A 13412-nucleotide genomic window follows, 5' to 3' on the forward strand; every position below is an offset into this window, starting at 1 on the left:
TAAAATTTTAAAAATATATTTAAAATAATAAATTAATTTTCTTTTTATCTCTTTAATGTGTAAAATTATTTTATTTATGTAGTTTGAATATTTTAATGCCAAAAAAATATATGATACAAATGAACAGCCAGTAAAAGATGCTGGATGGAAAGAATTAGAATTAAAACCCCATCGTAATTTTGATATTCCTGTAAATACTATGCATAGTTCCATACATGTTCCAACAAACGTCTACGATAAAGGTTAGTAAATGTTTCTATTTTAAAAATTATAAACTGCTGAATTTCAGTCATGTTAATCCATCAGATAGAATGATTTAATATGGCTTTTTATAGAATCAAATTTGGTAAATGCTATTAAATGGTCTGAATACCTCAACCCAGTCTTCAGGAACAACTTAGCAGCAGATCCTTCTCTTCATTGGCAATATTTTGGAAGCAGTACAGGATTTCTTCGAACATTTCCAGGCAAAAATTTTAAAAATAAATTTAATTTTTTAATAGGAAAATTAATACTGATAAATTTATGGATTGATATATATTACAGGTTCAAAATGGCCAAAAAATGATGATGATGAGAAGGATCCCGATTTTTATGATTGTCGCATGCAACCATGGTAAGTTTTCAATATTCAAAATCAAAAGGATGTATTAAACCAAACTATTGCCATAGTTTGATTTAGTATTAATACATTGGGCTTGGGGATGTTTATACAAAAGTGTATAAACATTATAACTTGTTAAGTATATTAAAGAATAATTAGATTAAAATGTAATACTGACTTAATACAATTATTTTTAAAATAATTTTTGTTTTAAAACATTAGATTTTTGAACAATTTAAAATAACAATGCATCAGATTTTTAAAAACATCTTTATCAAATAATATTCAATAAACATATTTTAAATGAAAAATAGATTAACGATAAATTTGTAGATTTGCAATAAATATTTGTTGTTAAGTTTGATAATGTAACACAGAAATAAACACTTCTCATTGAATAAATAGATTTATTGGCGTGAATATTTTTATTTAAAAATAAATAATATTTATTAAAATATGCTAATATGGAAGAATGAATAAAGGGAGAAATTAATACAAAAGCTATAAGGTTGAGTTTGTTTTTTCCAGACGAGGCATGAAACTTATTGAAGATATTAATTAATTTTCTATAGAATTTGAAAGACTTTTTATATGTTTTTTAGTTTCTTCAATCTGAAATTGTTTGACCAAAATGATTTTTATTTGTTTATCTTTTGAAATTATTACTTGAAAGATTATTTTGTGAATGAAAATAATTTTGGAAGATATAACAATGTTTATTATATTTTTCTGTTTTTAGTTGAAAAAGGTTTGTGCATTATAATTGTTTATTAAACACTTATTTTACATTTAATGTCAGAGTTGTTATGCATTTTAGAAATTTTATGTGATTATAAAAATTGAAATTTTCTAAATGAAACATTTATTGCATAAAGTACTAAAATAATTTCAGAAAAAATGTTTAATATCTTTACCAAAATTGTTTAGTTCTATTTTCATTTAAATCAATATTTACAAAAACTAATTTTATTAAATGAAATTTTGATAAAAATTAGATCTTTTATGATAGTTATAAAAAAATCAAACTAGCATAAATAAATATTACTGTATTTACTCCAATAACCTGTGCCCTCAAAGTAATCCATATTTCCCAGTCTTTTTAGATACTAGTTTAAAAAAAGAAGAAACTTGACTAATTTAATTTATTATATATTTAACAAAATTTTACTAATTATAACAAAATAGCAATTTTCCCTTTCTGTTTTGTATCATTTAATATGGGTGATGTTCAGTTTACAAGTCCATGTAGTATTAAAAGATAAAAATACCAAGGGGAAAAAGGTTATTTGCATATCTGATAAATTATCTACTATTTATAGTAATGTATTACATAATGAATTAATGTGTTAATTAAATTGTAAAAGTTCACGCAAAATAAGTAATCCAGCGAGAGGAAATATACAATTTTATAAAGTATCTTTACTTTCTTTGCATGTTGTGAATAGGATTCTTTTGGATTCCGACCCTCCTCGGTGTACAATTTCATAGTCTTACAGTAAATATTTGTACAAAATGTGGGAATATGGACAATGGTTAAGGATAATCTCTTGACACAAAATTTTACCACAATCTTTGCAAGAGATATAAAATGAACTATAACTAGACACTTAAAAAACTAATTTATATACTACAAAAGAAGAGAAGAAATAGGTGTAGAATAATGAAAGTAGTAGAAAGTGGGTATCCAAACATAGCAATGATCTTGGGGTGATGATAATCTTTGATTTTTTTTCTTGTGGAAAACATGGATGATTTCTGATTTTTACTAAATTCACTTTGGTAATTTCTCAAAGTCCTTATATTTCTATTTGTCGAACTTGCCTTCTTTCGTATCTAGTCACTGCCAAAATGACCTAGAGCACCTCTTCATATGTCCTGTCCCTCAGATGTCCCAACCAAAAGAGTATCTTGTTCTCCTCTTTAGCACTCAGGGCTCTTCTTTTTCTTTTGTTCTCTGTGTGGGTCATCAACACTCAAGAGGAAAGGGTTAAGAAGGAAAATTCTAGAAAGGAAAGACAATAGAACAAAAAAGAAAGAAAAGAAACTATACTATATTAAAATAAAAAATATATATATACAAAATATGGCACACTGCCACAAAATGAAAGTAAGACTTCTTTACATTGTTTAATTTAAATTGAAGATGAAAATCTACCAATAGACTAATAGCTTAAACTAAGAGGTAACATAGGAATAAAGATTATTTACTGTCATCTCAGTTGTATATTTAACTTTATTTATTCTTATTTTCACAAAATTAGTCACACAAAAATGTTTAATAATATTGCTCATGACCATTGATTACAGACAGCCATTATATTAAGCAAAGTCATCCAGTTGATAAGTGAATTTCATCACTATCAAAGTAAGAAAAACACTTAGTGACAGAAAGCACAGTAGACTTTATAGGTTCTGTCACCAAATTGTTTTGGATAAACTGCACATTCTGACTTTTTGTCATGATTTCTTGGTGAAAAAGTATAGAGATTATTCAATTTTATAATAGTGTGTTATACATAATAAATAAATAATTCACAACATAGAAATTACAATGTAATTGCAAAGTATGAATTATAAGTATTTTTGTTAGCATGTGTGGAATGATTGTATTGAAGTCTGATAAATATATTTGCCATCATAAATGTTTTAAAGTTTCAACAAATAAATTTTAATGTTTTTGTGTCAGTGGGCTTTAACCCATGTTATCTCTCATAGAACTGCCTTGCTTATAATTTTTGATTTTACTTAAATTATTTTTTGAATAAAATTTATTTTTACAATACACATTCAAATTTAAATTTAAATATGCATATTCTAAAAATTAATTTAGAAAATTGTATTGAGAAAGCTTTTAAATAAAGAATAAAAATAAACATTTATTAAATATACAGTCACGACATTAATATGTTTTGTGTTTATTATATGTTAAATACAACAATTACATTGATAGAATAACTTTCAAAACTTTTCTGTACAAAAGTTTATTGGAACAATATTCTAGAAATTACTTATGGTACCTTTCTGTTAATGGGATGCCAGCCAATCTGTACAGCAACAGGTAATATTCAAGCTCTGAATGAGAGATTTTGCACTACCCCAGAATTATTGACCCTTTGTGAGATATTCGCCTTCAAAGATCAGTTTTTAACATGTATCAGTATACTGCCTATTTTACATGCTTCACATATAGTTATGCACTTCAGTGCTCGCTATTACTTGCACCTTGAGGGTAGGGGCAAGCCCCACTCCTGATGTGCAAGTTATATAGTTTTAGGGTGGTGGGGGCAAGCCCCCTAAAATTATATAACATCAAGTACCCCACAAACAGTCAAGTGGGCTAGGCTACTTCAAGCTGGCACAACCATGTTGGCTAAATAGTTAAATGCAATAGTCACATTGGATTAAAGTTACAACTGACATCCTGTTAACAGAAAAGAACCTTACTTACATTGCTTATTGGAATCAAATTTTATTTCTGGAAACATTTGAAAAATAATATTTTTGATTAGATATAATATTATTATTAGAGCTTCATTCTTAGAAGGTTTGCTTTTACATATTAGTCATTAAACTTTGATAAAGTTTTGACTATTAAAATCAGATTGATTGATTGTGAATTTAGATGTTTACATTTCATATGTTTATACAATAGTCGACTTTGTTAAATTACTGATTGCTGATATTTAAAAACAAAATTTTTGAGAAAGTCAAAAAGATTTAAAATAAATACACATTATTTTATTGTTTACTTACAGTATTTCTTTCAGTGATAGTCTTTAAAAAAGAAAAAAATGTTCTAAAGATATATTTTATTAAAAAATCCTGAAATTGTAATTCTTTTTAAGAAATTAGCTTTTTAAAACAATCTTTAAACACTGAAATTAAATGTATTTTAGAGTTTTTGTACCAGGTGTATACTAAGCTCTATAATTTTATCAAATTTCAAGTTTCTAATTTAAGTAGAAATACATTGATTTTTGTATGTAATTAAGTAAGTAAATTATATGCATGCTTTTAATATTGATTATTTACAGAGTTATTTATCTTTTCAAATGCTGAGGTAGCTTTTTTATTTTTAACCCTGATTTTTAAATATTATCTCTTCCATTTTAAAAGTTGAGTTTTATAATGGTTTGTTTTAATTAATATATATATTGATTTTAAACAAAATTTATAATTTTTTTTGGAAAATAATTTTAAACTGAACTTATAATTTATTCAAAAAATCATGTTCAATTTTAATTTGTTTATTTAATTCTGCATTATATCTATTATATCTGAGGACATCTGCTACAAATGTTGTAAATTCTGCAAAAACGTTAGTAAAAGTACTATTTTGAGTTAATAGCAAGGTTACAGCCGAAGTTTTCATCTCTAAAATGTGAATGTCGAATGTCGAGTGCCACTTACAAGATAGTGACATTCGATGTTCATGTTTTAGAGATGAAAACTTCGGTTGCAACCTTGCTAATTTGTTCCGGTTTTAGGTTTGTCTGTGTTTAATATACATATTGTTTTAAATATTGTAGATTTATAAATAATACAATTTTTAAAAGAAAAAATGACTTTTCTACCATGTTACAAGTTTTTAATAATGATTCAAAATAACAAACAAACACTTCTATTCATATATAAAAATTTCTAATTGATTATAGAGGTCTTTTTTTATTTAAATGTATTAAACATTTTTTGAGCATTTAATACAAGTAAATAAAAAAAATCTTTGTAATCAATTAGTTCTGTTATAAATGAGTAAAAGTATGGGGTCAAAGATTGACAAAGAAACATTTATATTTGAAACAATTTATGATTCTCACACTTTAAAGTACAATACAGAACAAAAAAAAAAATAACTTTATTATGTTTCTTATAAGCTTGAGAAAACTTATAAGAATGTTAAAATATATAATGTTATAAAATGTTTCCTATTTTAAAGTATTTACAAATATAAACAGCCAATAATCTGATTTTCAATTAAGGCCAAATAATCTATTACAGCCTGTATAATCTGGCAGATTGTTTGACTTTAATGTATTTATTAAAAATATAAGACTTTGTTAGAAGGTTTTTGAAGCTTCAAAGTATCACATTTTTAATATTAATATTAAATCATTCAATTATTTGTATCACTGTTGTTGGAAATTATACAATTTCAAACCCAAATCCTTTGTCTTATTTAAATAAAAAGTACAAAAAGTGCAAAAACTATATTTATAGTAATTTTAGAAACTTAGTAATGTTTTAAATTAAATGATAAACTTGATAATTAAGTTAATGACCCTTAAACTCAAATTTTTTGATTTTGAAAAAAATTTAGAAATGAGAATAAGTCATTAAAAATTTTTAGTTTATTTTTTAGAATTTAATTCATGCACTATTTTACAATTTTTTTATTATTTTATATAATTAACATTTTATTTATTTAAATTTATAAAAATGCAATGTTACAAATTATAGCAACGGCAATACACTTCCCTAAAACAACAATTCCTATCCAAATCTGACAAACACAAATATCTGCTGAAGTCGGGATTCAAATCTACAATTAGTGAATAAGGAACAATGCCTTAATGCATTCTATTGTCAGACCGGCAGAATTTGTTAAAGCATTTTCATAAAATAAAATGAATAACATAATTATTTTGAAATTTTAAACATCTTTATGAATAGGTAAATATATATATTTATATATTTTTTTCAAAAAACACTAGATGCATAAATTATCCTAATTTAGAAAAAATTCAAAGAAAGTAGCTAATTCAGAATTAACTAAAAATTCAATATAATTCATTCTTATAAGTTCCAAGAAGTTAATACTAAATAATGTTGCTCTCTTAGAATCTAAGAAAAGATTAACTTATACTAATCCTTAATTTCTCAATTTTATTGACTTTTTTAAATATAATAATACTTATAAAACTAAATTTTAAAAATAAAGATTATAAATCTATTAATTGGATGAATTTAATTTAATTACAACAAATTTATCTTTAAGATAAGGAAATCATTAGTCAACTTCTAATTCTTGAATATTTTTGGAATCTTTATTTTTGTAACTTCAGAAGGCATCACTCTTAACTTACAAAGAACACAATGAATGAATGCGTAGCTGAAAAACAAACAATAGTTCATTTAAGAATATTTTTAGCTGAGTGTTAAGTGAACACCAAGCTAAAAACATTCTTAAATTGACCGTAATACTAATATTTGAATTAAAATGCTGTTTTTCAATAATTTAATTATTGTGAAGGTTATAAAAATTTTATATACAATATTTAAAGAATAGAAAAAGCTGAATATACGTAGTCTGGTTATATATCATTCATTATACTTAGATATATGTATTAAAATGATCATTTCTATTCAATTAAATTAAATATTAATAATACTGAATTAATTGCAAAAGTTAGATTATAATTTTAATAATTAACATGTTATAAATTTAATTTTAATAAATCACAAAAGAATTTTAAAAGGTGCAGTATTTAATGTTAAATTAATTAATTGTGTATATTTAATTACATATAATAAATATATCAATTTAAAATTTCTATTAATTAATTAAATATATATATATATATATATATATATAACTAACAACATTTATTTTTTTTAAATCTTATTTTAATTAATTATTTATTTTAATCAGGTATAATTGTACTATATTTCTGTAATTACTGACACTCTCATAAACAGCTATCTTATTAAAAATGTATAAACATTTCCATAGTATAAAAGTTGATTAAATTACTAGCAGCAAGAATGAAATAATTTTATAATGAATAAATTCTGATTTACATTAAATGATAAATAAATAATTGATATAAGGTAAGAATATAATTGAAACAAATATGTCAGAAGTAGAAATACGAAGAAGTATATAGAATAAAAATGAAAATCAGACAAAATTATAATATTATCTTCATAAAATAATGCTTTAAAACATTACTTAAACATATGTTATCTTCAGTTTAACAAATTTGTGTTAACATGCAAAAAATTTTGAAAGTTAAGGAAATTATTATTATTTTTCATTTGGATACGAAAATAAATTATATTTATTACTTAATTTTTTTAAATGAACTTTTTAAAGTAGATTTTCATTTCTGTTGTTTGGATTTTCAAATTTATACAAATGGTATATTTGAAAATGAGCACCCCTCTTATGTCTAAGCTTGTATCATTTTGTAAATTTTATTTATTTTTAAAGAAATATTATTTTTAAAATGAAATAGCATAATGTGAGATGAACATGTTTTAAATAAACATTAAATTCTTTTTATTAATTTAAAATGCAAAAATAAATATATTTTAATAAGTTCACATGCAGTATTGCGTGGTGTATTATATTCCTCTCTTATTAAATTTATTAAACTTTATTTTTATAGAGAAATACCAAATATTTGACAATACTATAATACAGTGGTATTCAATCTATGGGTCGCAACCCCATTTGGGGTCGTGGAAAATTACCTTGGGGTCGCACTGTTAAAATGTTTCAATACCATTGCTATAATATATTTTGATTCTTTTATATGAAATATAAACAAAAATATACATTAAAAAAGATACAGAATTATGTAATAACTTTAACTACACTATGTTTTAATTATAGCATTTATTTGAATAGGTTAATTAAATTAAGTTAGTACGATTTCATAAATGTTATAATGAACACTTGTACTTCTTCAAGTTTATCACTTATTTATCAATTTTTTTATTGCTTGTTTATTGCAAATCACTTTTAGACTTGAGACTAAGAGTCGTCTCAATAAATTTTGAACTGCTTTTTAGCCATACTATTGACTTGAGTTGATTGATTCAAACTTGAATTGGTCTTAAATCACCAAAGCGACTCAACTTAAGTTTTAACTTGAAAATTTTTAAAGAACTTGGTGGGAAAAATTTGCTGTTGTTTAAAAGTATTTTGTTTGTTTTATTTGCATTAAATATATAAATATTTTTGAACTATTTTTATGGGCTATTTTTATTACAATTTCGGTGATAAAAAGTGAAAAGAGTAGTAGTATTTTTCAACAATAACAAATTTGTTTAAGGGTTTCTTTGTTAAATGACTTTCAATAATTTTGTTTTGTTTTATTATTTTATATTAATCTAATATTAATAAGTTTGTAAACATAAATGATTGAGTAAAAGAAACATTTTAATTTTCACATTTGCAGAAGTGGCTAAAACACTGCAAAAATATGCTTAGGCAAGTACTTTGTGCTCTAACAATCATCAGTGAGATATCTACAGCTGCAAACTTCTTAGGCATGTCAAAATACATGCTATGTGATTTAAAGCATATTACTGTAAAGAATTTATGCAAGGAAGCAGAAGATGGAGGAACCTCACAGCATAAAATAAGTGTAAAAGATATAATGATTCGATCACATTAGTTGACATATTCCAGATAGTAATATTTTCGAAAATGATCTTTTTAATGAGTAATCGTTATTAAAGAAATTATACAGGTATACCTCAGGTTACGTCATTTTAAGTTAAGTCGTTTGTCAAAAAAAAGGTATGAAAAAATAAAAATCAAGTTCAAGTCATTTTATTCGCCTTTACGTCTGTCCACCACAAATATTGAAGTCGTAATATCACTAGAAAAGTGTTAGAAGCACATAAAATTATGTTATTATACAATAAATAAGAATAAAAGTATATAAAATCATATTAAAATACATACATTTACAGTAAATGTTAATAATGTACATCGTAAATCCTAGAGAACGAAATATGAAAGCATCTGTGACTCTGTGTTGTCATCTTATTTAGTGGTCTTTATTGGTAAATTTAATGTAAATTAGTTTATTTTTTTACTATCGCAAAATAATTTATAACAACTATATTTGTTATTTAACCTTACAAAATCAATTTATTTTATAATGTCTTAGAGCAAACCACATTAACAAATAAAAAGTCCACGATGTACTGTAAACATGTACATTTACAAGTATGTATGTACTGTACATGTATTTGTAAATTTAGATAAATTTTAGTTTTTAATAAAGTACAGAAAAAAGTAATTTGTTCATAAGCTTAAAATAGATCTTTATTAACCATATATTATTAAAAATGCATTTATAAATAAAATACAGAACTGGGAATGGTTATTTGTGGTTTAGCCTAGTGACAAGCAAATTTGGAAGACAAGTAAGTTTGACTTAGGTTGCCTCTCCTGAAACCAATTACCGACGTAAGTTGAGTAAATTGATAAGGAAAAGGTTAAATCTTGGACATCAGCAAAAGTATCAACACAGAACAAATGGTTAGAAATATTTCATCATTTTGAAACAAACTATGTTCCATACAATAATGCCTTAAAAATTGTGGAATATGCGTTGTCCTTATCAGTAACTAATGCTGCGATTGAACATATTTTTTCTACCGTAAATAAAGTGTGGACATCTGATAAATCACAATTAAATGTTGAGACTTTGAAAGTCATATTATGTGTGAAATATAATTTAACAAATTCTTGCGAAAAATTTAATGACATTTTAAACAACGACAGCAATCTACTAAGAAAAAATTAACTCAGCTGAGAAATATGCAAAAGAATAAGAGTTTTTAATGATTTATAATAGTATATATATTTATTATATTTGTAAATTTTACATATGTTGAAATTTAAAAATACATAATACAATACAATTTTTGCATTCTTTGATGATAAAATTTTGTTGCTCTAGAACAATTTTTTTTCAACAAGACAACCGCTCTCCCTTTGTCAATTTTGTCCCGCTTCACCAATGTTAAAATCTGGTCACCTTACCCTTACTCTAGTGCCAACATACTTAGCATTTAATAAATAATAATGATAGTAATATAACCCACTATAATTCAGCAACTGTTTGGCTTTATGACTATTCTCTCCCAAATATCTCTTTGAACAACAAGAGCAACTAAAAATAATTGGAGTTATTGAAATTGTCAAGTATTTTAATAAAATTTAAATATATTGTAAATAATTGTAAGGTAAAATTATTTGCACTTTATCCTATAAATATATCATAGGATGATTTAGTTTTTCACTTAACATTGAAAATCAATTTTATTTCATTATTTTGAAAATTTATATTTGATTCTGTTGAAACAGTTGTTTGTTGCAATTATGTAATATAACTGAACTAATCAGTTATAAGTACTAAAAGTTGTAATATTTCAATTAAAAACTTTATTTTATTATATGTTTTATAATAATAATTTTTATTACAGGTATATTCAAGCTGCTGCATCTGCAAAAGATATTGTTATCTTGCTAGATGTTAGTGGATCAATGACTGGTATTAGAAAAGAAATAGCAGGAAATGTTGTAATGAATATTTTGGATACATTATTTGAAAATGATTTTGTCACTGTTCTCAAAGTATGTATTACAAAGAATATATATTTGTTATTTATTCTAATATTAATTTATGAAATAAATCTTTGTTAAAATAAAGGTGTTTCACAAATAACCAAAGATAGTAGATGAACAAAGAAAACTTTAATTGTACTATTAAGATAATATACAGGTTTGTATACCAGATGCCGGGCAGTCTCGATTCTGACATGCAACACTTGTAATATTAATTATTAGTACTAGAAAGAGATAATTATCGAACCATATCGCACGACAAAATCTAAAGGATTGGCAAAAAATCTACATCATATATAAAAATTATGAAGAATCTTTCAGAAGAATTTTCTTCCTGATTTGTAGATTTTACAAATTTAGAATCTGTTGCAATATTTTTTGTTAATCCGTTTAACGTGTCTTCTGATAATGCATGTGATGTGATTGGCAAATATTTTGAGCTTAGTTATATGGATAAAATAGAATTACAAATAATAACTCTGCAAAACAATATTGTTTTAAAAACAAGTCATAATGATAACATTAACATGTTTTGGAATTTAGTTCATAAAGATAAATAACCTATTTTAAGAAAATGTGCACTAATAATTTGTTCATATTTTGCAACTACGTATAATTGTGAATGTCTGTTTTCAAACATGGTGTATCTAAAAACAAAATATCGATCAAAGCTCACAGATTCTAATTTAGATAACTGTTTAAAAACATGTAATTCTAATTATACTCTTAATTATAACAAATTGGTAGAAGATTTGCAATGTCAAGTGTCACTGATTTGGATGTTTGTATTTATAATTGTTGTTTTGTATTTATAATTTAAATATATCTATGCATATTTCTTGAAATAAAACCTTTAATATTTTGAAGTTTTTCTTATGTGTCCCCATAACTTTTGAATTTATATTGTGTTCTTATTGACAAAAAGGTTGCCAACCTCTGCACTTGAGTATTCAGAACAAATGTTCTTTTCTGTCTGCCTACAATAAAATGGAAGTTGATTGTAATGAACCACACATAGTATTGAAATTTTGCTTTCATTTACAAAAAAAAAAGCTATGGGAAACTTACGACATATAGAAACAGGCATGTTGTAGTTGTTATTGTGCAAGTAGGAGCCAGCATGTTAAATATATCTCAACTTAAAAAGTTCTTTGTGCACTCCATGAAAGATTACTTCAGAAATCTAATCTCTTAAAAAGAGACAGTAGGTTTCTGAAGGAAAGCTGAGGGACATCATCAAGGCTCAACAAAGAGAACCCAGAAAAACAAGGCTGCCTGAGCAAAAAACTGTACACTCACAAATTAAATGCAGGAAAGTCTCTTCAGAAGATCTAAAAAACAACAAAAGGCTGACAAGGAAGGTTTCTATTAGCACAGATGTTTACAAAAATGATTACTAGTCACAACACTGACTAAAAAACAAACATGATTTTGTTCAAAGTCAAGAAATCCTTAGCCCACCCTGAGGACAGACTAGGCAAAAATGCCTTGTTCTGCTTTAAATCAGTGGTTAACTTCCACTGATTAGAGGTAGTCCATTTTTTGACAGCTCTAATAAAGTATTACAAGAAATACTAAGAGTTGGTTTGAGCACTACAAAGTGATATAAAACTCCTTGCTTGTACAATAGATCAGCATTTACATTGCCAGCATTACCCTGATATTCTGCCATGTCACTATGGGAAAAATTCTGTTGCAAGTAGCCAGCTCATTGATGTAAATAGCATTCCTAAACAAGTGCTCCCAAACAACCTGACAAGAGTCAAGTGTCTTTATGACATCCTGACTTTCAGAAAACAATGTAGGTAGTCTTATTAAGAGGACTTCTACATAAAATACTGCAAACACACCAAATAATAGCTAGAAACTGTGCTTGAAACAAAATAGAGAACTTATCCATTGGGACAAAGAAGTCCTTGCCTGACTGTCTCCCAGAAATGCCAGCACCTATGCTATTATCAGTTTTGGATCCATCTGTAAGCAAAAGGTTATCCTACCCATATGTCAAGCATGTCAAGGAGGAATGATAACTCCAGATAACACTTGCCAAACATAAACCAAGGAAAATTCTTTTGGAACCCATAAAAAAGATGTCTTTTCTTCATCATGTTTCTCAGTAGAGTCAAATGTCCAATAGGATTTGGTCTAAAAATCAGTTGACGAATACCCTTGAGCAGAAGCTTCCAACCTTTTTTCATGAATTAACAGCCTTTTAAGAAAAAATTTTTTTCATTGACCTCTTTCAATATTATATACTAAACAATATTATTTTATATATAAAAACACATGCAACAACCTCCTACATAATTTTTAGAAGGCATTTTTCTACATTTATTGTGAACAAAAAATGTGAACAATTTTTAATATTTTAAAATAAATATATATATGCAAAGTTTTATTGATTTCCCCTCAAACTTTTATCAGTCTATATGGGGTCAG

At 25.3% G+C, this 13412-nt stretch overlaps 1 protein-coding gene across 7 annotated transcripts in view; it reads left to right on the forward strand.

The window, feature by feature from the left end:
* LOC136984698 (voltage-dependent calcium channel subunit alpha-2/delta-3-like) overlaps window positions 1-13412 on the forward strand; it is a 222505-nt gene that overhangs the window by 101914 nt on the left and 107179 nt on the right. For all 7 annotated transcript variants that reach the window (XM_067281901.1, XM_067281827.1, XM_067282170.1 and 4 more), the window contains exons 5-8: window positions 83-242; window positions 336-467; window positions 547-616; window positions 10832-10982. In XM_067281901.1, the coding sequence (XP_067138002.1) occupies window positions 83-242; window positions 336-467; window positions 547-616; window positions 10832-10982 (513 nt within the window). The remainder of the gene's footprint in view (window positions 1-82; window positions 243-335; window positions 468-546; window positions 617-10831; window positions 10983-13412) is intronic.

Source organism: Centruroides vittatus, unplaced genomic scaffold, assembly GCF_030686945.1.
Source record: "Centruroides vittatus isolate TY-2023 unplaced genomic scaffold, ASM3068694v2 contig_1012, whole genome shotgun sequence".
In the NCBI taxonomy this organism is placed as follows: Eukaryota; Metazoa; Arthropoda; class Arachnida; order Scorpiones; family Buthidae; genus Centruroides; species Centruroides vittatus.